The sequence below is a fragment of the Genypterus blacodes genome, unplaced genomic scaffold (genome assembly GCF_046128005.1).
Source record: "Genypterus blacodes isolate CSIRO-AG114 ecotype Tasmania unplaced genomic scaffold, CSIRO-AGI_Gbla_v1 ptg000192l_1, whole genome shotgun sequence".
Lineage (NCBI taxonomy): Eukaryota > Metazoa > Chordata > Actinopteri > Ophidiiformes > Ophidiidae > Genypterus > Genypterus blacodes.
This window is the reverse complement of record NW_027466992.1, coordinates 162,771-187,135: the sequence shown is the minus strand read 5'-3', so window position 1 is coordinate 187,135 and position 24,365 is coordinate 162,771. Positions and strand designations below refer to the sequence as shown.

Genomic DNA, 24,365 nt, shown 5'->3' with positions numbered 1-24,365 from the left:
TGACGCTGTGCGCAGATTGACACGCCGCTCAGCTGCCCCCGCCACCGTGGGAACTGGGCGCCTGTGTGTGTGTGTGTGTGTGTGTGTGTGTGTGTGTGTGTGTGTGTGTGTGTGTGTGTGTAAGAGAGAGAGCAAAAGAATGTATGTGTGTGTGTGGGGAGGGGGACAGACAGACAGACAGACAGACAGACAGACAGACAGACAGACAGACAGACAGACAGACAGACAGACAGACAGACAGACAGACAGACAGACAGACAGACAGACAGACAGACAGACAGACAGACAGACAGACAAGACAAGACAAGACAAGACAAGACAAGACAAGACAAGACAGACTGTGCGTAAAAGGTAAGGTGGAGATGGACAGATAGGACCGTTTACTCCGTTTGGCCTCATCGCTGCTTATGGTTCAGTGTTTCCCACGCTGAGTTGTACATTTTGCGGCCGCCGGTGCTCGCATGCGTGCATGTGTGTGTGACCTCGAGAGCGTCGCAACACACACCTCATGTGATCAAAGCCACAACCTATATAATAGAAACAGGAGATTCATATCTGTGAATGCAACTGACTATGGAGTCCTGACTGTTCTGGCTCAGTGGCCTACATGTCAACACAGAGGAGACGCTGCTCTGCTGAGGCCTCAGAGGGGATCACAACATGGACTTGAACATATGGGGGTCTGGCTGTGTGCTAATTCGCCCTATGGCTCTGAATCTAAAGGTTAAAGGTCATAACTCAGTCTGTGTTGTTTTGTGAATCAGGTGCATTCATATGGAATCATCTCTGAGGTCATAACAGATGTGTCTCTATAACAACATATATACAACATTGCTCATCAACTCACACAGGCAAACACATTTCATTTGAGGATGAAGGAGGAACACTCATGCCAGAGGAAGAGTGATGCAGTCTGATTCTCCTGCTTGTGACTGCACGCCGTTGCAGCTTGTTTGTTCCTCTGCAGCTGGAGGCCACAGCTGCAGAGCTTCTGCCATCTGAAGGCTGGGAGACCAAGACTGAAACAAAGAGCGAGCAAGAGTGCGGTGCTGAGTCATTCTGAGAGATGCTGCTGCGGTGTGGTGGCAGGCTAGATAGTGTGTGTGTGTGTGTGTGTCTAAAGATCACATGTTCCTGATGCACTACACAGGTTATTACAGCTACTATAGGATCACTGCTCTCCCAAACCTCCATTACAGTGATTTTCCCGTGTGGGAGCTTCCTGCGCCTGAACATCTTCTGGAAAAGCAGGAACATCTGTCCGCTATCAGAGACTTTGGCTGCAGCACGTCTGGACACTTGAAAAACATTTGCACAAACCACAGGAGCCAGAAGCTTCTCTGACCCCCCCACACACACCGCACACCCCCACACACCCCAAACCCTGTGGCATTTGCTCTCTGCCCCCCCCCCCCCCCCTCCTTGGAAAGCAGCCCAAACCAAATCCAGTTGTGCAGATATACTCGAAATGAGGAAAAAAAAACTCTGGCGTGCCTCGAATCATTTGTGGAATTGGCCTGGAGGCGCCAATTATCGTGATTAATTGGTTCTTTTTGTTGCCTCGTAAAGAAATATGCACGTCGGAGCGCGTACAAGGCTCGCGCGAATCACGGCAACATTACCTCACTACCTCGCGCCACCGGTAAACCGCCGTCTCACCTTTGGGTGGGAGCGAGAAGCCTGAGAGGGGTCACACACTCTCTCTCTCTCTCACACACACACACACACACACACACACACACACACACACACACACACACACACACACACACACAAGATAATACACATCTATTCTGGTTCTATTTATGCGGCCGTATCTCGGTCCTATTGCTGTGTGATGATAAACAAGTCTCTCTCTCTCTCCAGCGACAGAGAGAGAAACCAGAGCCGTGCGTGCCGCGTTGCGCACCGGCCAGTCTCGGCGCAATGTGCCGGGGTTTGGCGCCGAGACCCGGGGCAGCTGGGGCCAGACGAGACGGAAGCCCCCCGCCCCGAGCCGTCCCGAGCGCGTGGCTGAAGAGGCTCGACACACACACACTCACACAAGCCACATAAGTCCAGAAATGTTCAACTTCAACATCAAAATGCTTTTGATTATATCGATCTTCATAGCGAGAGAGAGAGAGAGAGAGAGAGAGGGAGGGAGAGAGTATGTGTGTGTGAGAGAGAGAGAGAGGTGTGACGTTGTAACAGGAGGGAGGGTCCTCTGAATCCAATTCATTCCGGGCACCACGTGTCCTCAGAGCGTGGGAAAGAGGCGAGCTTTTCTTCCCAGCAAAGAAAGAGCAAGGATCAAATAACACGGTGCTGCAGCAGAAAGCTCGCACTCTGCAGAGAGGCATGAGGGGCTGCGACCACCCGGACAAGGACGGGACAAGACACACACACATATACACGGGGAGGAAGAGAGAGAGGTCGGCTTCATTTCATAACAATAATTTAAAAACATTCGGGAGTATCAAAGTTTAGATCATTTATGCATCGTGTTCAAACCTCACTTTCTGGATCTGCTGGATGTTTTATGGTTGTATGCGTGATGCTGAAGTGAAGCAGCAGCCACGCAATCCAGTCAATACACTGTTGGCGATATGAGTCACATGCAGATCCTCATTAATCTCCTCATATCTCCATCAAATCAGGAGAGCGAAGCACACGAGCTGCATTTTCCCACAGAATCACAAACAATACCATGGTATTCCTGTGAAGGATTAACGCTCCCAGCCAAGTGTAAATGCCATAAATCTCTCAAATCATATGGTGTCGCCCGCACAGCGGGGCTCTGTGACCTCCATCCTGCGGTGGCCACCTGCTCCGGGTCCAGTCATCCTCTTCATCATCATCATTCTTCATCCAGAGCTACAATTTTTTATTGTTTTCCCACAAGTTCAAGTTATGAGTTTTCTCCAGAGAAGGTGAACCTCCATTTACATCTTCACGGGTCATCGACCCCATCCGATTGAAATGTGATTCTTTAGAAACGACACCCAGCAGGTAAATCTATATGGGTGGAGCATCAGGGGCCTTCATCTCATCGTCTTCCTCGAGGATGTGCCATTGCTTAAACGGTGTTACGTGACTCGTACGTATAGAACATTGCTGCCCCTCTGCTGACGTGGCTTTGATTTCTATGAATGTGTGTGTGTGTGTGTGTGTGTGTGTGTGTGCGTGAGACGGGAGGGAAACATTTGGCCCTGGCGTGTGTTTTTAGTTTAAGTTCATTATCAGGAATGTGGTACAGGTAAAGTGGACGAATGCTTCATTACATTTACTTCTGCCAGGAGAAACACTGTGGGATGAGGTTTCAGAGTGTGTTGGGTTACTGTGTGACCTAAGTGCTCTTGAGCCTGAGGGCAGTAACCCAGCATACTGTTAGTGTTGCACCTGACAGAGGTCACATCAGTGTGTCAGTGTCGGTTTCATCAATGGAAATGTTGCGAGAGGTAAAAAGAAAAAGGTCAACATTTGTGTTCAAACTGATAAATGAGGTCATAAATGCCTTTAATAACACATGATCAACATTAGGATAAATTATTACATATTTATCATAAAAATATAGCACAATAGGCAACTGTGTCAAATGAATTTCGGAACAATACATCAAAACAAGCAACAGCAAGTTTGATCTCAATAAGAATAAGATTGAATAAAACAGTAACTTAACACCGGAGGAACAAACTCATCTCAAGTCTCTTCATAATGTAAACGGCACTTTAAAGAACTGTAAACGCATAAAATGAATACGTAAGTCAAATGACATTTTGATTTAAACTCTTGTGATTGAAGCTGATCAAAATCATGTGAAAAACATTTTGATAATATATAAGAGAGATTTGGAGGACGAAATGTGCAAATGAGGACGCAGCAAAAGATTCTGGTTTCATCCACGGGCGCAGCGGTGCATTATGTAATGGAGATGACATAATTATGCAAATCAGAAGTATTATTATTGAGTTGAATAAATGTTCAGCTCATAACTGTAGAAACAGGTTTAGGATGTGATGAAGTGTGTGCAGTTGTAAACTTTGCGGCCGCTCAGTTTCGTGGTGTCGCTCTGCCATTTGAGTCACTGACCTCATCCTTTAGTCGCAAGATGTCTTCGAACTGCGTGAGGACGCGGCCAAAGTGCGAGCCCTCCCAGAACACCTTGCCACATCTGGTGCAGGCGTAGAAGAGCGGTATGCGCGGCAGGAGGCCGGGGGGCACGGCGTGGAGCTGGACCTGCGCCCCAGAGGGAAAGGTCAGCGTGTCGGGGTCCAGCGCTGACGGGGGGGCCCAGCGGCACTGAAGGGCGTACCTGGGGAGGTCGGGGGTCGCGCTAGAGGTCGGGACGTCGCCAAGCGCCTCCTGGTCCTGATGGGGGGAGTTTGGCTGAGCGTGATCCTGCAGAAAGCCTACGAGGAAAACAGCGACAGTTCTTACATTATAGATTCTATACAGGATGGAACAGAAGGGTGTGTGTGTTCTCATGGTATTTCACTGACCTTTCTGTCTAAGCATCGTGGTCATGTTCTCTCTGGGCACTGCCAGGTATTCGTCATTGTTACACACCTGGAACAACACAGGAAGTGGAAACACACACACACGAGCAGGTTTAGTAAAGTGATTTGATAGGAGCGAACCCACCCAGAGTGAGCCCTCCTGACTGAGCTCCTCTCCTCACGCCGCCCTGAGTTTACACCGGCCAGCAAATCACACGAGCTGCAACTAATTTAAGGAGAAATCTGCAATACGGAAAACAGATGTGTTCCTTCTGCAGCCGTGCCGCAATTTTATTTGAAGTCCTTACAAAGAACCTCATCTGCTGTCCCGACGGCGAAAGAGACTGACGGATGCGGACAAGTAAGACAAAATAAATGTAAACACAGTTGCCAAGAAACTTTCACTGCATCTACAAGAGACGCAGTGCCGCCACCACACACACACACACACACACACACACACACACACGGTTTAAACAACTGAAGCAAAACCTGTGCGAGGACCTCAAGGTTTACTGTTGTCATGTAACTATGGCAACCAGGTGCACCATTACCTGTGATGACCCAACGGCAAACACAACTTTTCCCCAGGTTGTTGCTTTAGTGTGAAAGGGGTTATTGTGTATGTGTGTGTGTGTGTGTGTGTGTGTGTGTGTGTAGACAGCGTTTACGCCTCAGTAACGTTCACGTCTGTGCTGCTCTGTCTTCCATAGTAAAGGTTCCCCTTTTAGGACATTAGTGACCTCTTGTCTGCCAGCCCCTGACACAAGTGCACACACACACACACACACACACACACACGTGCACACACACACACAGAGCTGTCTGTAGGCCATCCTGCCAGCATGTCAGTGCTAAAAGCCTTGTCAACACACCTGAGCTCCACCCAGCAAACAGCATTCCACTTAGAGCCGAGCTGTAAATCAGCACGCGCATGCGCGCATGCACACACGCACACACGCACACACACAGGCCTCTCTAACAGCCGTCCTTCATTATGTGCTAATGCTCAGTTAAAGCTCTGTGTTACTCCCGCCTGCACACACACACACACACACACACACACCTAGGAGCACATATATAGTGTAATGAAGCATGCATTCCATGCAAAAGTGTGTGTGTGTCTGTTCTGTGTGCACAGGCAGCGCTGTGTTTGCCTCTGTGGTGAGCGAGGGCCTGGCTGAAGCGAGCAGCGAGACGGTGGAGGTGTGGGAATAGCAGAGGTGTCGTCTGTCTCGTCTGTGGGAATGGAGCTCATCTCTCCGTCCACATGTCGCACATTCAACACTTTGTATTCCACCTCGCACATGCACGCGCGCACACACACACACACACACACACACACACAGAAATTAACCACACAGACAAAACACTTTTGCCGTGTGCGCAGGCTGTGAAAAACTGCATGCAACACGAATACTCACAGCACACACACACGCACACACACACATCACACGTAAGACTGTGGCCGCAGCCAGGAAAACACACTCAGCTATTTGCTCAGCTCAAAGTTTCCCAGAGTTGAGCAAGCCAGAACCTGCACTGAACTCTCAAGGCTAAGCCACGGAGCGGCAGGCACACACGCACACTCACACACACACACTCACACACATGCTGATTTATTGTCTTAATCCAAGTTTTAAAGTGCAGGTAAATGTGTGTGCTGTCATTAACTGCATCTTTACGAGTCCTCCAGTGGTTTCTTTCCCAAGCGTCACTCAAATGCCATAATGAGATTGAACCTGCAATCATCCAGAGTCACTGCACGGCGATTAACAGAGCGACGCTACGCCGCCGTGACTCGGTGAACTCGTAACACGTGAACTGCACACACACACACACTCGCTCTGATGGCCTTTAAGTCCAAAGCAAACAAAGCAACGCGTCGAGTAGATTCAGAGAGTGATCAAATTCTTCACACGTTCACGAAAAAACACGTGTGTGTGCGTGTGAGTGTGTGTACAAATAAACTCTATACTCTGGCCTCCTCAGAGCTGTCGTCATGGTGATTCACCCCACACCATAATCCTTTTAAATGCCATCTACAGGTGTTTTGAACATATTTCTAGCTCGTCACAATCTTTTATTTATTGACTTCATACTTCTCCTCTTCGCAGCATTTCTACTGAACGTGCTGTAACTGTCCACATCTCCCTAAGGCACAGACCCACTGATGAAGCTGCATGACAGTTCACACACTGTGAAGCTGAGTGTGTGTGGCAGGTCTTCACAAGAGAAGAATCTCATACAAAAGCTCCAGAAACTCCAACCACCAAACCCAAAGTCTGCATTTTAAAGTTTTATTTTACTCGCACTCATTAAACCGCCGCATTCGTTTTGTTTAGGGTTTTTTTTACTCCTTCCGTCTTTGTGTTGTGGCCGTTTCTTCCAGGGGAACCTCATGCGTTCTCACACCCCGTGTGGCCGCGCCAGAGAAAGAACGCTCCTCGCCGTGACAACAAAGGCTATCTAAAGTGTGATACTGTGTTTCAAAGGATGGGAGCTGGTGGAAAGAAAAAGGACGTAGGGGAGAGGGAGGGAGGGGGCCAGGGAGGAGGGTGGGAGACTTTCCCCTAATGCACTCACACACACACACACACACACACACACACGCTGCTCCGGCTCTGTGGGCTGCTCTCATGGGAAAAACCCTGGACCAATCTGAAAGGTGGAGCCTTTTGGGTCTGCGGGTCACATGGTGGGATCGGCCAATGGGGCTCGGTGATTTGATTCAAACGGTGGTGAGTCAGGTAAGGGACAGCGTGGGAACCAGGGGGACGGAGAGCGAGCGAGCGAGCCAGCGGAGGACGAACGGCTGCAACGTCTGTCCCGTTTGTCTTGTGGAGCTCCAAACTGCACCTCAAAGTAAAAACAGTGGAAAACACATAAACATCTCCAACACCATCGATTCCTCGCTTGCGTGGATTGACCTATTTTCTGGCAGCTTTCATTCTGTGTCACTGGCTTTTATTACAGCTGTGGAAACCCAATCTGAACTGGAAAAACCGGTCTCCTAACGCGCCACAGAAAGCAGCAGTAACTCTTTGACCTTTCCTCTGCGTCCTGGGGTCACACCAGGTGATCTGCACACTTTCCCACAGTGGGCTGCCTCACTTTCACCTATTCATCACACTTTGGCTGGAGAGCAGAAAGCCGTAGAGCTGAGAACTGAGTGAAAACGTCTCTCGCCTCACTCAGCACGTTGAGCAATTAATCATAGTCAAGTGGAAATTCCGATATCAGAACTCAGCGATGTGACACAGAGCCAGAGGTCATGTTGTGTCATTCAAACGTGACTTTAGTATATGGATGATGTCGTGATAGTGGCAGATCCGCGTTCTCAACTTCACCTATGTCCCTCAGTTTGTGTTTACGTGCAAGTTAGAACTTTGATTTCAATGCGATTAAGCCACTTAGTGGATTTCTTCACGTATGAACCGTGATGCATTTAAAATCAGTGTAAACTCTGAGTAACAGACTTCTATGTGCAGAGTGTAAATCAATTTATGTGTGCAAGTAAACGTCTCATGCGATTACGTGACACGCCATGTATACTCAGAATCCTGTTAATGCTGTGTGTGTGTGTGTGTGTGTGTGTGTGTGCATGCATTTATCACATTATTGCTTTAATTGCAGTACAAACTCATAATCAGTACTGAGTGTATGTTAACAAACTTCTACTTTTTGACAGGTCAACTGACTTTGTGTCCCACTATTCTGTCCCATGTCTTTGATTCTGAAGTGTTACACACATCCTGTATGACCGTGTGTCGGCTCTGTTCTGCTGCAGCGAGCCAGCGAGCGTGAATGAAGTACTGGACCGGCCGGTACAGGAGTGTGTGTACTTTCCCACAGCACCCTGAGGGTTCCTGGCCAGTGTCTGAGCTCAGCAGTCTGAGGTAATTACCAGCTCTGCTAACTAACCACTACCACCTGACTGCAAACCTGAACTTCGACCACAGAAGAGCCTGTCTGGGCTTGACATCACACACACCTTCCTCTGACTCACTGCATACACACTCACACACACACACACACACACACGCAAAAACTGGCATGCACAGATGCATAAGCTGAAGCGATTCACGCACGCACGCACACACACACACCCTTCCCTGAGTCACCTCACACCTCCACGTTTCACCCGCATGAGGACAAGTATGCTTCCGTCCTTAGGTTGAAGCAAATCGTTCACTGTGGACAGTAACGGAGCGACAGTGAGGATCAGTGGTAAACTATGATGTAGGACGGGGAAGTGGAGTTTGAATTTGGGTTATGGTTTTATATGATTGATGAGATCATAACAGAGGGCGACGGTGTTATAGAAATGTCGAAGGCTTCTTTTACTTTCCTTTTTTCCATTCATGAACTGGAAATGTTACTGGAAATGCTCAAAGCTTTGCTCACTGAGGTGTGGTTAGATTTCACATGCAGACCATCCAGACACTCCACCTGCGTTTACCTTCTCATTGAAAAGCTGCAGCATGTGATCTGTATGTTCATCCCCTCTTACATGTACATATGGTATTACTTTGCTTTGTGTCCTCCATGTAATGGTAGTAAGAAGTTCTGTGTCGTCCCTTCTAACTCCTCAGACTCTTCCTCCTTCCCTCTGCTTCCCTCACTCGACACCTTTTTGTTTCCTCCTTTCTCATCCATGTTCTCACCCTCCGCTTGGCCCTCCGCATGTCTGCCCTCTCCTCCCTCTGTCCCCCTCCTCCCTCCTTCACCTCCCTCCACAGTCCCTCTTTATTGGAGCTCAGTAAAATGGGTGTAATGAAGAAGATAATAGTCTGGAGTCTAGAAGATAACAGTCCAGGCCGTCACACAAACAGCACTAATGCTTTCCCTCGGCTTGGCACAGTCGGTTCATTCTGTTTTTTTTTTTTTACCCACTCAACCTTCAACCTCAACCTCCATCTGCCCCCTCCTCACTCCTTCTCTCCATTTGAACCCATGTCTTCCCTCTTGTTCCGTGTCTCCCTTCTTCTAACTCTTTCTACCCCCTTCCAGTCCTTCCCTTCAGTCTCTCTCTCTCTACCCCTGTCTCTCTCTCTCTCTCTCTCTCTCTCTCTCTCCGGTTGTCCCTCACCTCTAACCTCCTTCTTTCTCTCCTCCTCCGAGCCCCCCTCCTTCAGATGCCAGATAGCTGGGGCCGGCCTAAGCCAAACAGGCTCAGGAAAACAACGCGGTGAAAAGGCTCGGCTGACAATGCGGCTCGCCGGGTAATGGGTTTTGAAGAGGGATAAAAACAGCTCATCTTAAAAACATTAAGCTGGATTAAACCTCCTGATAGACTCTATTGATATGTTGCCTTTCAGTGTGGAGTAAAACTGAAATAACTTAACATTCTTAAGTTGCCGGGGGGGGCGATGCGACGGCGGCGTGTAACGAGCAGCAAGCACTTTAACTTTCGCCTGTCAGGGAAGTTTGCTTTCTGCTCCGAAACGATGATTTCTAAGGATTTCTCTGGCTTTGTTTTGTAGCAGAACATCAGAAAAATTACCTAAAGAAACTAGAAGGCACTCAGAGGGCCCATACCTCCACCGAGGCAGATAAGTCCTCCAATTGTGACTCTCCCAATAATCAAATGTAACAGGTTATTGACATATATAGACAATGATCACTGACAAACCAACACATGTTTGAGTGACTGACTTAAGGTAACAGTTGCTGCTACAGCGTCACCATCAGGTCTGACTGAGTCGTGAGTGCACTATGTCTATGTCTACCAAGTGTGGCTACCGGTCGACCGACTCATTCACAAGACACAGCAGGTTTGAAGAATGAGCCTCGCCCACTCGACTTTGGCAGCTGATTCTAGCAAAACGATGAAGAAAATCTAAACTTTCTATAACACGACCTCCCTTGGTGGTGGATTGTTATCCCAGTACAAATTGGGAACGTTTGAGCCTGGGAAACCCTGGGATCCCTCCCGCTCTGCTTTGTGTGGAGTCATGTGTGCCGCAGAGACAACTGGCTCCAACTAAAATAGAGGATCCATGCAACTGGCCTGGAACATTTGTCTGTCTGAGCGAGTTAGGGCGCTCCAAATGTTCTCCCCCCCCCCCCCATCTGTCGAACGTGCACACACGCACTGGTTACAACACCAACGCTTCCCTTCGCCATGCCTCTTGATGTGACATGCACAGACAGTCTTCAAACTGCCAATACACCCACACACACTGCAAACTGAAATTTCATCCAAGTCTACCTGAATCTATTCACCCAGAACTCCAGCTGCTCTCTCACACACACACACACACACACACACACACACACACACACACAGAAAAAGAGAGAGAGAAAGAGAAAGACAGAGAGACAGACAGCTCCGTCATGGGAGAGCCACCGGCAGATTCCTTTGCTCAACGTTTATCGCTGCTGGCGCATATTTCTGTCCCCCCCCCCTCACCCCTGCCCACTCTCTCACTTCTCTCTTCCCTTTCTCTCATCTATCCCAGATGCACGGGGCAGGCAGGCACGCCGGGAATGTTATTGTAATGCAGAGCGATTCATCCAGGACTGTAAATATTGACAGTGTTGATGGTCGCCGCGTCGCTCAAGCTCACACTGCCCCCGTTTCAGCCGGGTCTATCTTCAAGCTCCCCGGGAGGGAACAGGAAGGAGGCGACTCTCCCATAAAGCCTTTTTTGACAGACAAAGTGTCACTGACGGGGCCTGTAGGAGCCGGCCAAACAGTTTACACACGGATAGACCAGACCGGTTTGAGAGTCAAGCGATGACATCATGACGTGAGGCTATTATTTTGTTGATACTTTCGTTCAACTTGATGATGTGCGACCCAGATGCGTCTGTTTCCTGTCGTTTCTACCAGCACGTACACTCGTTTCTTTACTTCCTGCACCACCGGCAGGTTCCAGCAGGTTATGAAGTCTTGAGGCTTGTTTGACGATGATTTCATACAATTATTAACATAAAACGCCAATAAAATCAATCCACCTCTGGACTGAATGAGATCTCATTTCCAGATAAGGCATTGGCAGCTCAGGCAGTCTTACCAGCATGACAGGCAGACTTTATATGAGCCTGTAAGGATGTCATTTTCTACTTCATACCAAATATGTCTCTCTGATCCATCATGGGACCGTCAGGAGGTTAAATATATCTGAAGTCCCAACGCGCTCATTTAGCTGCAGACCAGAGCTGAGGATGGATTAGTTTGCTGTATTTCCTGTGGATTGCCATCTAACAACAAAACCTGCATGCATTCACACAATTGCAATCCTGGCAAATGCGGCGAGACCACCGCGATGTTCCACACTTACAAGCCGCCTGTGACATTTAGTTTCTGTCATTACGTCAGCCATGCAGGAGAACAGGCCAAGAAGCATCCTCCCCTCCCTCTCTCTCTCTCTCTGCACGCCCATAAAGCCAAGCGGGTGTTTATCTTAAGACAAAGGCGAGCTCAGGGTGCTGCGTCGCCTGCCAACACTGATTTTATTGGGACCACAAATGACCAAATGGGCCTTTGGGACAATGGAGTCAGCGACATCATTATGGCTGCAAACTGTTATCTGACTGAGATCACTGCTGAGCTGGTGTATCGACACACACACACACACACACACACACACACACACACACACACACACACACACACACACACACACACACACACACACACACACACACACACACCCTTCAACATTTCTATCAGGATACCCACATTTATTATCACACACACACACACACACACACTCACACATATAGTGGACAGGCAATGGCCGGCAGTTTGAGATAAAGGCAAATAAAAGAGGCAAGGGGCTCGGGGTTAAGTGGCAATGATCTGGCAACGATGCAGGATAACGTGCGCGTGTGTGTGTGTGCGTGTGTGTGTGTTCAAACTCACTTCAAAGTGTCTATGGGAGCCTTGTTCATGTCAACAGGAGATGCAGGAGCATAACACACCATTAGAAATGCAGAGAGGTATAGAGGGGCAGACAGGGGGGTTAAGGTGGGGGGGGTAAAAAAAGGAAGCAGTACACGATGGCGAACAAAGGCTCAAGGGAAAAAGAAGAGTGGGGTGGAGGAGGGTGAGGGAGGGTTAAGGAGAAGTGGGTCGGAGGTGAGAGGTTGGGGGTATTCGGGGCGGAGGGGGGGGTCACCTCTGGTGTGAATGCAGCGAGGTAAAACCAAAAGAAAGGACGATGGAGAGTTCCTGTGTCATAGACCCTCTTTAATCCCCCCCCCCTTCTCTCCCTCTCTCTCCCCCTCTCTCTGCGACCGGCCCCAACAAATTCCCCAGGGCCAGGGGCAGTCCCCTTTCAGTCTCCAGTGACACAGTAATTAGAAGTGTGGGAACTGAATCCGTCCCTCTTCTCTGAGCACCGCACTGCCCCCCCCTCACCGGCCCCCCCACCACCCCCGACCCCCCTGCCCTCCCTAACCAGCTCCCGGCTCCGCTCTGCCCCCTCCGCTTCCTTGCCACCTTCTCTTTAAGCACCACACCTCAGGAAGTAGCGTGACCGTGACACCCTCCCCCCCCATTCCGTCCCGGTCTCTCTGGGTAGAGGTCTCAGATGGGATTCAGGCGAATAGATGTGATGTAACAAGCAGATATTGTTTGTTACCGTCCAACATGAAGACTTGATCCAGACATCAGATATGATATTGCACGAGGTCAACTGCTGTCAGAATCATTAGGAAGGCTTATCTGTAATGAAAAACCATTTCAAATGAACCCTCATAGGCCACCTGTGATGTTCATGGGAGCCACACACACACACACACAACCCCATACCCTTCCCTCGCCCCCTCCCCCCGTACAGCCACAGAGTCCCCTATCTCCTCGAACAGAGCAACGCTGTCTCTCCCGCTCTCTGTCAAGCCCACCACCGCCATCCCAACCCCCTTCGCTATCTCCGCGGCGATAACCATGGGAACAGCAGCACTGTGGGAACGGGCCACAAGTTGACCAAAATAGACAGCAGGAAAATGGAGGGAAAGAAAGAAAAGAAAGGGCTCCCTGCGTCCAAGGCGGCCAGTGTGTGTGTTTACGTGTGTGTGTGTGTGTGTGTAGGAGCTCCATGGGATCATCCAGACAGACAGGTACTCAGGCACTCAAGTCACCTCTGGTTTCCACCGGCAACAAAAGGGGGACGCTGGGTGGTTTGAGTCGGAGACGTTGAGGCATTAATGCAAACTCTGCCTTGGTTTGAGTCGGTACGATCTGCCAAGAGCTGCCACACACACACACACACACACACACACACACACTAGATAGCACGAGTCCCACGCAAAACGCTACACCCATAACCACAAAACGTCCACACCCATACAGCACACTAAAACTACACCATCGCACACACACAGGCACATTTACAACCACACACACACATCGAGGCTGCAGGGTGAAATAGGAACTCAAATAGATTTTAAAGCATCATAATGTTTAATCATGGGAATATTCTTTTTCAAATATTCAAAATCAAACTTCAAATCTAATTCTTCTCCTTCTAAACAGGAGAGATGTATTTGTTATATAAATGTGCATGTGAGAGTTTAAACACACACCAAAATAAAACAATATAGAATAGCAGTTAAATGTATAGAATCTTGTTATTGGGTCTGAACTTGTGATTGCTCCACAGGCGGTGCAGTGAGCCGCCCGATCGGGGAGACATGTATGGAAATACTGGTTGCCGGGTTACAGGATTCCTCAAGAGTTCCTATGAGAAAAAATTGGTTTTCCTTGGCCTGTGAGAGGAAGAGGAGGAGGAAGTCGGGCAAAGACGCAAGCGGCGCATCATAATAATCATCATCTCATATTTATCCTCTACCTACTGAGGCTCCAAGTTTCCATTCCATTTATATCCGGCTCGTCTCTCAGAAGCCATCTTTCATCGTTTTATCATTACTGATCCCCCGCAAACACACACACGCTCTTTACTCCTCCGATCTGGTTCTGTCCATACGGCCCCTTTGCTCTTTCTACTCTCTCTCTTTTCCCAGGCCGAGCAGCAGCGGCCTCTCCAGTCCTCTACCTCTCTGGTCCCTGGGGGTGGGGTTGGGGACGGGGTGTCTGCTTGGGACCATTCCCATCCTGCCAGGACTTTCACTTTAATCTGTCTGCGTGAGCCAGTGAGAAAAACAGAGGGAAGGCATGTGTGTGTGTGTGTGTGTGTGTGTGTGTGTGTGTGTGTGTGTGTGTGTGTGTGTGTGTGTGTGTGTGTGTGTGTGTGTGTGCCCGTCAAAGTCTCGAGCTCCCAAAGCAAACAGACTTCTAACCTCCTGATAGCATCGCATCACGCAAACGGCCGGCTTTGGGAAGAGCCACTGCAGGGCTTTAGTTAGTTTGAAAGCTGGGCCGGCCTCCCATTCCTGAGACCAACAGGCACACACAAGCAACCAAAACATGAAAGCGTAGCAGACACTTGAAGAATGTTCACGGGAACACACACACAGACCCACACACGCGCAAGCGGGCGAAGTCAGAGGGCTGCGAATACACACGGGCAAAATCTCACAGTGATGGATGACACACAAGCGACTTGCACACTCGAGAAGGAGAGAGAAGTCAAACACTTGACAAAAACAGCAACATCACCAGAGCATCCAGTGTGACACACACAGTCACAGTACAGTGGCTGAGTTCATAAATCTAAAGCGTGGAGTATGTGGGGGTTGCCAGCTATTATCTCTGCTTTCATGAGGTTTAAATTTACATGTTGACACAACTCATTCTCGGAAACCCCGCACGCACAAGCCCGCGCAAACGCACACACACGCAGGAATGCAGTTAAAAACAACTCCACAAAGGATGGGGCGAGGGATGTGATGATATAGGTCAGCCGTTCTCAGTTTTGGTCGGGGTGTATTGTTCCCTCTCCCTGGCCTATCGGTGGCTTTAGGGCAAAGTGGTGATAGGAGGTGCACACCAGTGCCCCATTACAGACTGACTCTCCAACTATCACACCAAGACTTCAACCTGGTGAGTGACGCGTTTAGCAGCAGCATGTTAGGTTACAGAGTAGACTGCAGGTGTCTGTGTTGTGTTGCAACTTTTTCTTTGACAATAGACAGAGCAGACAATGCCTGAGTGGATTCCTAGACAGTGTTCTAACCTCAGCGCCAGGAAGCTTGCCAATTGGCTATTCACGCTGTGGTTGATGATCACAGACTTGAGCAAGACTCTTAATGTGATATACTACACACACACACACACACACACACACACGCACACACACACATACATGCACATGATGGAATGGAACAGAGTAAGGGTCTCCAACTGGTACCATCTGGTTCTTTTGGTCTTTGGATTCTGCATGAGGGAAAGCAAATGTATATTCAAACCCTACCACGCCTTTAAGGCAACGGCATAAAATTGCAGAATATTCATCCAAAGGACGCAGCCAATCTTGCGAGTTGGAGGTCTGGTCGTAACTAACTACTGACTGTCTATCTACTCAAGGCTCAACAGGAATGCTGTGTCTTCTGTGTGTTTCTCTTAATCCCTGCAGGACTATAAACTGGGATCTTGGAACGGCACACACTTTCAGTTTGACTTCTCTCCGTTAAGCCCAGACTAAGTTTACAGGCTCTCAAAGCTCTCCTCGTAAACACGACGTGTTGCATCATCGCATTACGATCCTGTAGGTCTGTTCCTTAGACGGACCGTGCAAAGACTTCGCATTAAGCGTGACATTAGACGTGACAATTAGTTGCCGTACTTCTTGCAATATAATCAAAGTGTTGAATCACACGGGAAAGCTGGAAAGGCAAACAAGACACAGATGATGTTGTCTATCACACCTACGAACAACTCCGGAGTGGAGGGAGTAAACCAGCGCGCCCAGAACGCAAACAATCGTCAAGAGATCAAGGGATAAATTATTTGATGACGCCAAATCCTTCCTGCCAGAGGGGACGTTAAAAGAGGAGCTGAGTGAACTTGGCGAGGACTCGGCTTTCTCTTCGCGCGCTGCGGTTTAGAGATTTCATCGCCGCAAAACAACGTCCACCGGAGCTGCAACACTAAACCACATGTGCAACGCATTTAGCGACTCGACGGGATGATGCAACGAGTGAGCGAAGCTAGACTGGAATAAAGTACTGTGGTCATGGCAACTACGGGAAGGGGGAATAATCTGTGAAGTTGTCTGTATCCACGAAAAATGATGTAATTCTTTAACGGGCATATCCTGCAGGGAGCAAGAAATGGAGAAAGTGGCTGTTTAGTAACAAACGTGAGCAAGCGTGGTTACGTAAAAAGCATGAATGTGTGTGTAGGAGTCACACAAGCTCGTCTAACAGGCGTGTGTGTGTGTGTAGAGAGTGTGTGACAGAATGACCTGCAGAGCTATCAAACATGTCTCTGCGATTGGAGTTATCATGGTAAAGGGGGCGAGCGAGCGAGGCGAGGTGAGGTGGCGTTGGAGTGTGGGAGAATGATCTACGATTCCCTGAGCTGCAAAGGAGGAAGATCACGTTTCACCATGGTGGGGGGAAACCATTATACCATGACCACAGACGCAAAAGGCGGTCGTGCCAGCAGGACCCAACAGATGAAGTTGTTGTCTTCTCTGCAGCTTCTCCTCATCGTTCTGAGGCTCGATTCCACTAAATGTTTGGCTGACGGAGGGAACAAATGGTTAACCTACTTTTGCAAACTGGTTTTTGTGAATCTTAAAAAAGGCATCCGAGCGCACAACAAAGCGTTTTCCAGTGGCTCGGTATCCCTCCTTTGCTGTGCGTCGGCCGCGTTGTCACTCGCTGAACCGGAGCTTTGTTTTTCTCCTGATCGCAGAGAGGACGCCGCCTCCCACAGGAGACTGTTTAGAAGCAGAGGGCAATCACTCACAGAGGAGAGGCACAGTCTGGATATGCTGCTACTGTGCTCGGCAAAACATGAGAAACTTCCTCTTTCTGTGCCTGTGTGTGTGTGTGTGTGTGTGTGTGCGCGCATGTTTGAGAGGAAGGCATCAGTAAGTGGTTCCGTCCAGCACTCCTACCCACCACCACCCAGAGCAGCAGGGGAAAGTAGACCCCCCTCGAGTGCCTCTTTGGCTTCCCCCACCTCCCCCGTGAGCCAATAACACAGTCAGAGAGAGAGGGGCACACACACACACACACACACACACACACACACACACACACATTCTCTCTGCCGCACACAGACACACACGCACGGTGTGGTTTCTCCTCTGGAGGGGAACATAAACAGGGCTGTCTGTCTGCGAGCGGCGAGCTAGTTCTCATGACATCACCACCCAGCAGGAATGCTGCTCTCTCTTCCTCTCCCTCTCTCTCCTTCTCTCTCTCTCCCCCCTTTCCCTCCCTCGCTCCACTCTGGCCCGTCAAAACCCCTCTTCCGACCCTTTTGGTCGATCTATTTTCTAGTCTGTGGAATTTTCTTACTCCATTATTGTTTTTCACTTCTCAGCACTCGTCCCTCCCCTTCTCCTGCCCTTTATTTCCCCTATAATTTCTCATTCTGCCTATATTGCCTTGGCCGTCCTCAGAGTCAGACCACACACACACACACACACACACACACACACACACACACGCATGCGTGAGAGAGACAAATAAGTGTGAAGCATGTTGTGTAATGAGTCGATATCTTCAGCATCACCTATGAGAAACTGTGTGTGTGTGTGTGTGTGTGTGTGTGTGTGTGTGTGTGTGTGTGTGTGTGAGGGTGGGTGGGTGAGGGTGGGTGGTGGGGACATGGGAAATTACGCACTACTTCATTGTATTAGTGTTTGGAGGAAAAGCTCTATTGAAGCTCTCCCTCCTTCCTTCTCACCTCTCTTCCTCTCCCTCTAACTCTCTCCTCCCTTTTCCATCCCTCCATCACTTCCTCACTCATCTGTCTCTTCCCGGAGGTCTCTCACGCCATCTCTACCCTCTCTAACCCGCCCCCCCCCCTGCAAACCTTGTATCCGTCACTTCCATCTCAACCTGTCACCGCCGGCGTATTCTATAAATTCCTCTCGCGTCTCTTATTCCTCCGCTCGTTCTCTCAGGCTAGTGGGGGGGAGGGGGGGGGGAGGGCAGGGGGGGGTAGCACAGGCAGGAAGCAGCTTGGCCCTCAGACAATGGAACACATCAAAAAGCAGCACCAGCCTCACCAACTTCACACACACACACACACATACACATACAACAACAGAGCAAGACAAACAGGACATTCCAGCTGCCGGCTGCACCGGATTCCTCGCCATGGCTAATCTGAAACGGAGAGTGAGACGACTGGGAGTGGAGCGGAGAGGGAGAGGGAGAGAGTCAGAGGGTGAGAACGGGTGGACGAAGCAGAGAGATGGAGGGGGGGAGAGAGAGAGAGAGAGAGAGAGAGAGAGAGAGAGTGTCAGAGAGAGTCAGAGGGTAAGAACGGGTGGTTGAAGCAGAGAGACGGATGGGGGAGAGAGAGAGTGAGAGAGAGCGAGAGAGAGAGTGAGAAGGTCTGAACAGGTGTGAATGTGCAGTGTTATACTTCATATAGAATCTTTGAATTCAAACGTGACAAAATATACAAATCAAACAGATTTCTCAACTAAAATTTGGGCTGGGAATTATTTTCATAGTTAATCTTGGAGCTACAATGAAATGAAAAAGTTCTCGATACAAAATGAATATAAGGTGTGTGTGTGTGTGTGTGTGTGTGTGTGTGTGTGTGTGTGTGTGTGTGTGTGTGTGTGTGTGTGTGTGTGTGTGTGTGTGTGTGCGTGCGTGCGCAGATCAACAATTGAAAGTCCTGGAGAGCGCAAAAATCTCACAGGTGCTCATCTTCAAGTATGCACAGAAACCTCAGGGGCTTCTGGGTAACGAGTCAAGTTTCTCCTGTCACGCACACAGACAGACACACACACAGGTGTCATCGTGTTGCTCTGCTATCCTGGGGCTAAAATGGAGCGTGGGAAAAAGAAGAGGAGAAGTGGGCGCCATTTCTTTACAGCGCTCGCCGGCTCGTCATTTTCCTTATCTATGCAGGCGTGCGCGCGCATCGCCTGTTGTGTCTGCAGAGGCGGCTGTGAGAATCGACCTCAAAAACGAGACAGCGACACCAAAGAGGAAGAAGAAGTCCAACAGGTTAGAAGCTGCAGGGATCTACTTGTTGGACGGCGTCATCGTGTCACAGCTCAACTCAACGTTCTCAAGCTTCTCCAAACAGTCACACAAAGAGCTGAGCGGCATCAGACGCAGCAGAAATCAGAGTGGATGTGTGTTTATGTTTTCTCTTACATAAGACGTCTTTAGGGTTTGAGCCGCAGCTTCCTCTTGGCTTCAGTCTGAGTTACACAGCTGAAACCATGTGAGGGGAAATGAGGTCTGAGACGTTTAGGAGCGACTTAATGATTGTGACGCGGATGCCCATCCATGTTTGTGCGGTTACCAGATGTTTACCCACCCCAAAAAACCTTCCTGAGGTGATTAAAGTGATTGAATTTGCCGTGTTTACAGTCAGGACGGGGATGTGACGCCTCCATGTTGCTTCAGTTCCGACACGACAACGAATCATCGCAGTGAACGCGACCGCCCGAGTGTCTCGGCCGGATTCTTATTTGCCGTCTGGCTGTAACTGCGCTTTACTCGCTCACTCATTCATAAATTCACACACACACATTCGCAAACACACACAGGAGTCACAATGGAGCTTTCCTGACTCGGAGCCTCGACAGATAAACCGAGAAAAGAGGCGAAAAACGCAGACTAAAGAAAACTCGTAAATGTCCGTCGCTCCTCTAGGCTGCCACCGTTTCTGCACGTGTGAAAGTCAGACGCTGCCGAACACTTTCTCCTTCTCTGTGTGTGCGTGTCTGTGTGTATGTGTGTGTGTAACAAGAGACGCGTAGCCCTCGCCACACACAGTGGGAAATATTTGGGATGGTTTCCCTCGGAATGTCTTGGCGTGCCTATGGAATGCCCCGCTCACCCCCCTCCCTCCTCTCCACCCTCCCAACCCGTCTCCTCCTCCTCCCCTTTCTTACCATCGCTCCTTCTCGTCTCCAGAGGAAAGGGAGAGCGACACAAACACACACTCACACAGAGATTCAGTACAAGTTCTGCTCTTGTTTTTAATGGACCAAACAGTAAACATGCAGAGGTGGCACATTACACTCACTCACTCACTCACACTCACACACAAACACACAAACACACACAACACACACACACACACACACGTTCATGTAGCAGTGTTGTGTAGCTCCGGTTACACACTCACAGGCGCTGCAGGAACCTGATCGCTCACAATCCTGTGTTTACACAGAGCCGGTCAGTAATCCGATTTGTTTTTCTATTCCCAAAGCTCCATTAGTGAACCTGGACAGACTCAGAGTTTGTTTGTTGGTACGACGCTGCAGCTTCGGCTTATTTAGCCTCAGTTTGTCCCGTTTCCTTGTCGCAAACAACTTCTTGCAATCTTAAAGGTATGAATCCTCAACTACAGTAACACATCCTGCAGATTGAGAGGTGTACACATCTGGAGCACAAGTCTGCCTTAAATGTATATAATTATGGTGACTGATGTGCGTTTAGAGTCGTCGTTGTCATGGACACACACACTCTCACATGCACAACGCCTGATAACTCGCCTCGAAGTCAGTCAGTCAGTCTGTGAATCACTTAGACCAATTCAGGAGAACACACATACACACACACTTGCACACAGACGCACACGGACACACAATCTACAGTCATAACCGTGTGTGTGAGCTGCAGGTTGTGGTTTGGCGGCTGCAGTGTGACGCTGTGTGTTTGTGATGAGCGACTCCAGTGAGTGAGGCAGCGGCGTCGCAGGAGAGAGCGACGCGGCTTCAGCGCAAACGAGACTTTAAATACATGTGTACGGCGGAGCAGACTGACCCTTTCACTCGCACAAACTCTCTCTCTCTCTCTCTCTCACACACACACACAGTGAAGGGTAACTTTAAACGTGTCTCAACCTCTCACATTCCTCCCGTTTCTCAGCCCGCGGCTCTCTTTATAGATCAAAGGACAGACAACAAGTCTTTCTATCGCCTCGCCCTCCTCTAACCCCCTCTTCCCTCAATGCCACCTTTTCTCAGACACTCTCTCTTCCTCCCTTCCCCTCTCTCTCTCTATCACTGTCTCTGACACCGCAGCCTTCTCGTACAAACTGAAATACCTTCGCGATCGCTTTAAAATTAAAATCCCTCACTCCTTCTCACTCACTCTCCCTGTCTCTCTCTCTCTCTCTCTCTGCCATCACCTCTGTTCTCACCCCCTCCCCCCCACCCGCCCTCCTCCTTTCCTCTCTGCCCCCCCCTCCCCACCGTCTTTCCCACCCCTCCTCTCATGGTGTGGCAGTTCCTGTTGCTCTTGTTTTCACTTCCCCAGCAGTCTGGTGCGTGGGAACCGGCATCGCTGCAGTAACACCGTCTACTACTGTGTGTGTGTGAGAGTGTGAATGTGTGTGGGTATGTGAAGGTGTGCAAAGGTGTCAGTATTTGCCTATGCGTCATTTTTCATGTATGGGTACGTCCATGTCCAAGAAATATGAAATGTGTGAGTTTGTGACTGTGTGAGAGTGTGTGTGTGTGTGTGTGTGTGTGTGTGTGTGTGTGTGTGTGTGGCTGGTTGGTTTGACGTCTATCTCTCAGGCAATCTCTGCTATCTCAACATGTCTATAAAAGGCCAGTACGGGACATTCGATGCGACCTTGGAACCCAGCGGAAGTGTGTGTGTGTGTGTGTGTGTGTGTGTGTGTGTGTGTGTGTGTGTGTGTGTGTGTGTGTGTGTGTGTGTGTGTGTGTGTGTGAGTGTGTGTGTGTGACAATATAGACGCAGGAAAAGGATAGAACTGAATAAGTTTCCTACCAAACCTAAGAATCAAATTCTAGACAAACTTGAACAGCAGGAAATGTGAACAAGTTAAACATATTAATAAATAAAACACAGCCCGGATCGTATTCTGACTCGTGAGGCGCCTGCTCGCTCGCTCGTTGGATGCCATGAGTGTCTGAACAAGCCCATGGCGCTCTGGACTGAGGCGGGAGTTGCCCGGTTGTGCCGTGTTGGCAGAGTGGAGCTCTCTCTTCCTGTGGTTTTTGGCAGAGACGCCTCAGAGTCACAAAGACGTTTATGGCGTCTGCTGCTGCTGCTGCTGCTGCTGCTGCTGACACCCAGAGATTTAATAATCAACCGTCTCACCCGAGTGCTCACTCTGGCAGAATGAAAAAGGGATGTGGCGTCGTTAAGTGAATCATTTAGCCGGCATGCAAATACTGAAGAGGTAGAAGCTTTGACACACACACACACACACACACACACACACACACACACACACACACACACACACACCCCCCAATACCTCTGTGTGGCCTATTGATACACTGACACACACACACACGCAAGGCAGTTGTTAATCCTCTCTTCTTCTTCCGTCCTTTACCTCTCTGCCTGGTGCTATTCATCAGCGGTGTGTGTGTGTGTGTGTGTGTGTGTGTGTGTGTGTGTGTGTGTGTGTGTGTGTGTGTGTGTGTGTGTGTGTGTGTGTGTGCGTGCGGAGCGCGGGAGAGACAAAGACGGAGAGAGAAACGAACCCATCCATCGCTAATCAGAGAGCTTTACAATCAAGATAACAAAGGGGTTAACTTCGCCTGGGTGGGCCACAGAGCCCAGCAGCCAGACCCCCCCCCTCCCCCCTCAGGGGTCAAAATAACCTCTCTCACTCACACAAATCACAGCCACAATAAAATGTAAATATGAACTGGTTTATTAAGCAGCCTGACTCACTTAACGCTCCTCCTCTCTCACCTCTGAGCGGCACATTTCCTCCTCTAGAGCTACAGTACAGCCAGAGTGAGGCTCTTTAATGGGTTTTTCACCTCCAAATCACAAGAAACCCAAGATTGCGAGACGCCCAGCCCACCACACACACACACACACACTTGGGTTGTCAGGAGGACATACGGACAGGAAAGAGCGGAGACGGCATGGAACCTTATGTGCTTTATCAAAGTGACCCGATGGAAACAGACAGACGGCTGAGCAATAAACAGAGTCTGCGGCTGCACTGACATTTGCCCGCCGCGTCACACGTTATACGGTTTCGTCTGTGTGTGAGTGTGTGTGTGTGTTATTAGGTAGCATCAAGGTGGTCTGAGCTCCCCGACAGACCAACACACTCCAGTGATGCAGCTGGACACATTTTGACCGGAACACCCAGGTTAAGAGGCAGATACTCTCCAACCACACACACACACACACACACACACACACACACACACACACACACACACACACACACACACACACACACACACACACACACACACACACACACACACACACACACACACACACACACACACACACACACACACACACACACACACACACACACACACACACACACACACGCATTCCCTAAACAGCCGAGGAAGAGATCCACGCGTCAGACACCTGAACTGTGAAGTTGACGACTACCAGCTGATGCACCGCCAGAACTGAAGGAAGATAAACTACCAAAATAAAACCTAAATGAATCCCAATGCTCCTGACTTCTTCTGGTTAAATGAAGGACTTTCTTTCCCACAGTACAGTTACTCAGTGTATCAAACTGGACGGTTCTGTTTCTTCTCCCCTCTGGATCTCCTCTTCCTCCTTTCACTTCACCAGAAATGTAGAGGGGGAATTTCTGATTGGATTTGAATTTGTTTGTCTGTGATACATTTCTCGTTTTCACACGACCTCACTTCTTCAAAGGCTTTTTCAGGTTGAAGAAGAAAGCTGTGGACATTTTCTTATTTGTTGCAAAGGTCATGGGGTCATATGTTCACTACAGTATGTTGTGTGTCACTGCTAATAAGTCACAATAACAACAAAATGCGATCAGGTTTGTTTAAAACTACAAACACACACACACACAAAAACACACACACACACACACACACA

At 49.3% G+C, this 24,365-nt stretch overlaps 1 protein-coding gene across 2 annotated transcripts in view; it reads right to left on the bottom strand.

Annotated features, from left to right (window-relative positions):
* Positions 1 to 3,481: 3,481 nt before the first annotated feature.
* Positions 3,482 to 24,365, bottom strand: part of exd3 (exonuclease 3'-5' domain containing 3) — a 30,028-nt gene continuing 9,144 nt past the window's right edge. For both annotated transcript variants that reach the window (XM_076169165.1, XM_076169166.1), the window contains exons 21-22: positions 4,482 to 4,548; positions 3,482 to 4,391 (exon numbers count right to left, since the gene is read on the bottom strand). In XM_076169165.1, coding sequence (XP_076025280.1) covers positions 4,033 to 4,391; positions 4,482 to 4,548 — 426 coding nt within the window. In that variant the 3' untranslated portion in view covers positions 3,482 to 4,032. The remainder of the gene's footprint in view (positions 4,392 to 4,481; positions 4,549 to 24,365) is intronic.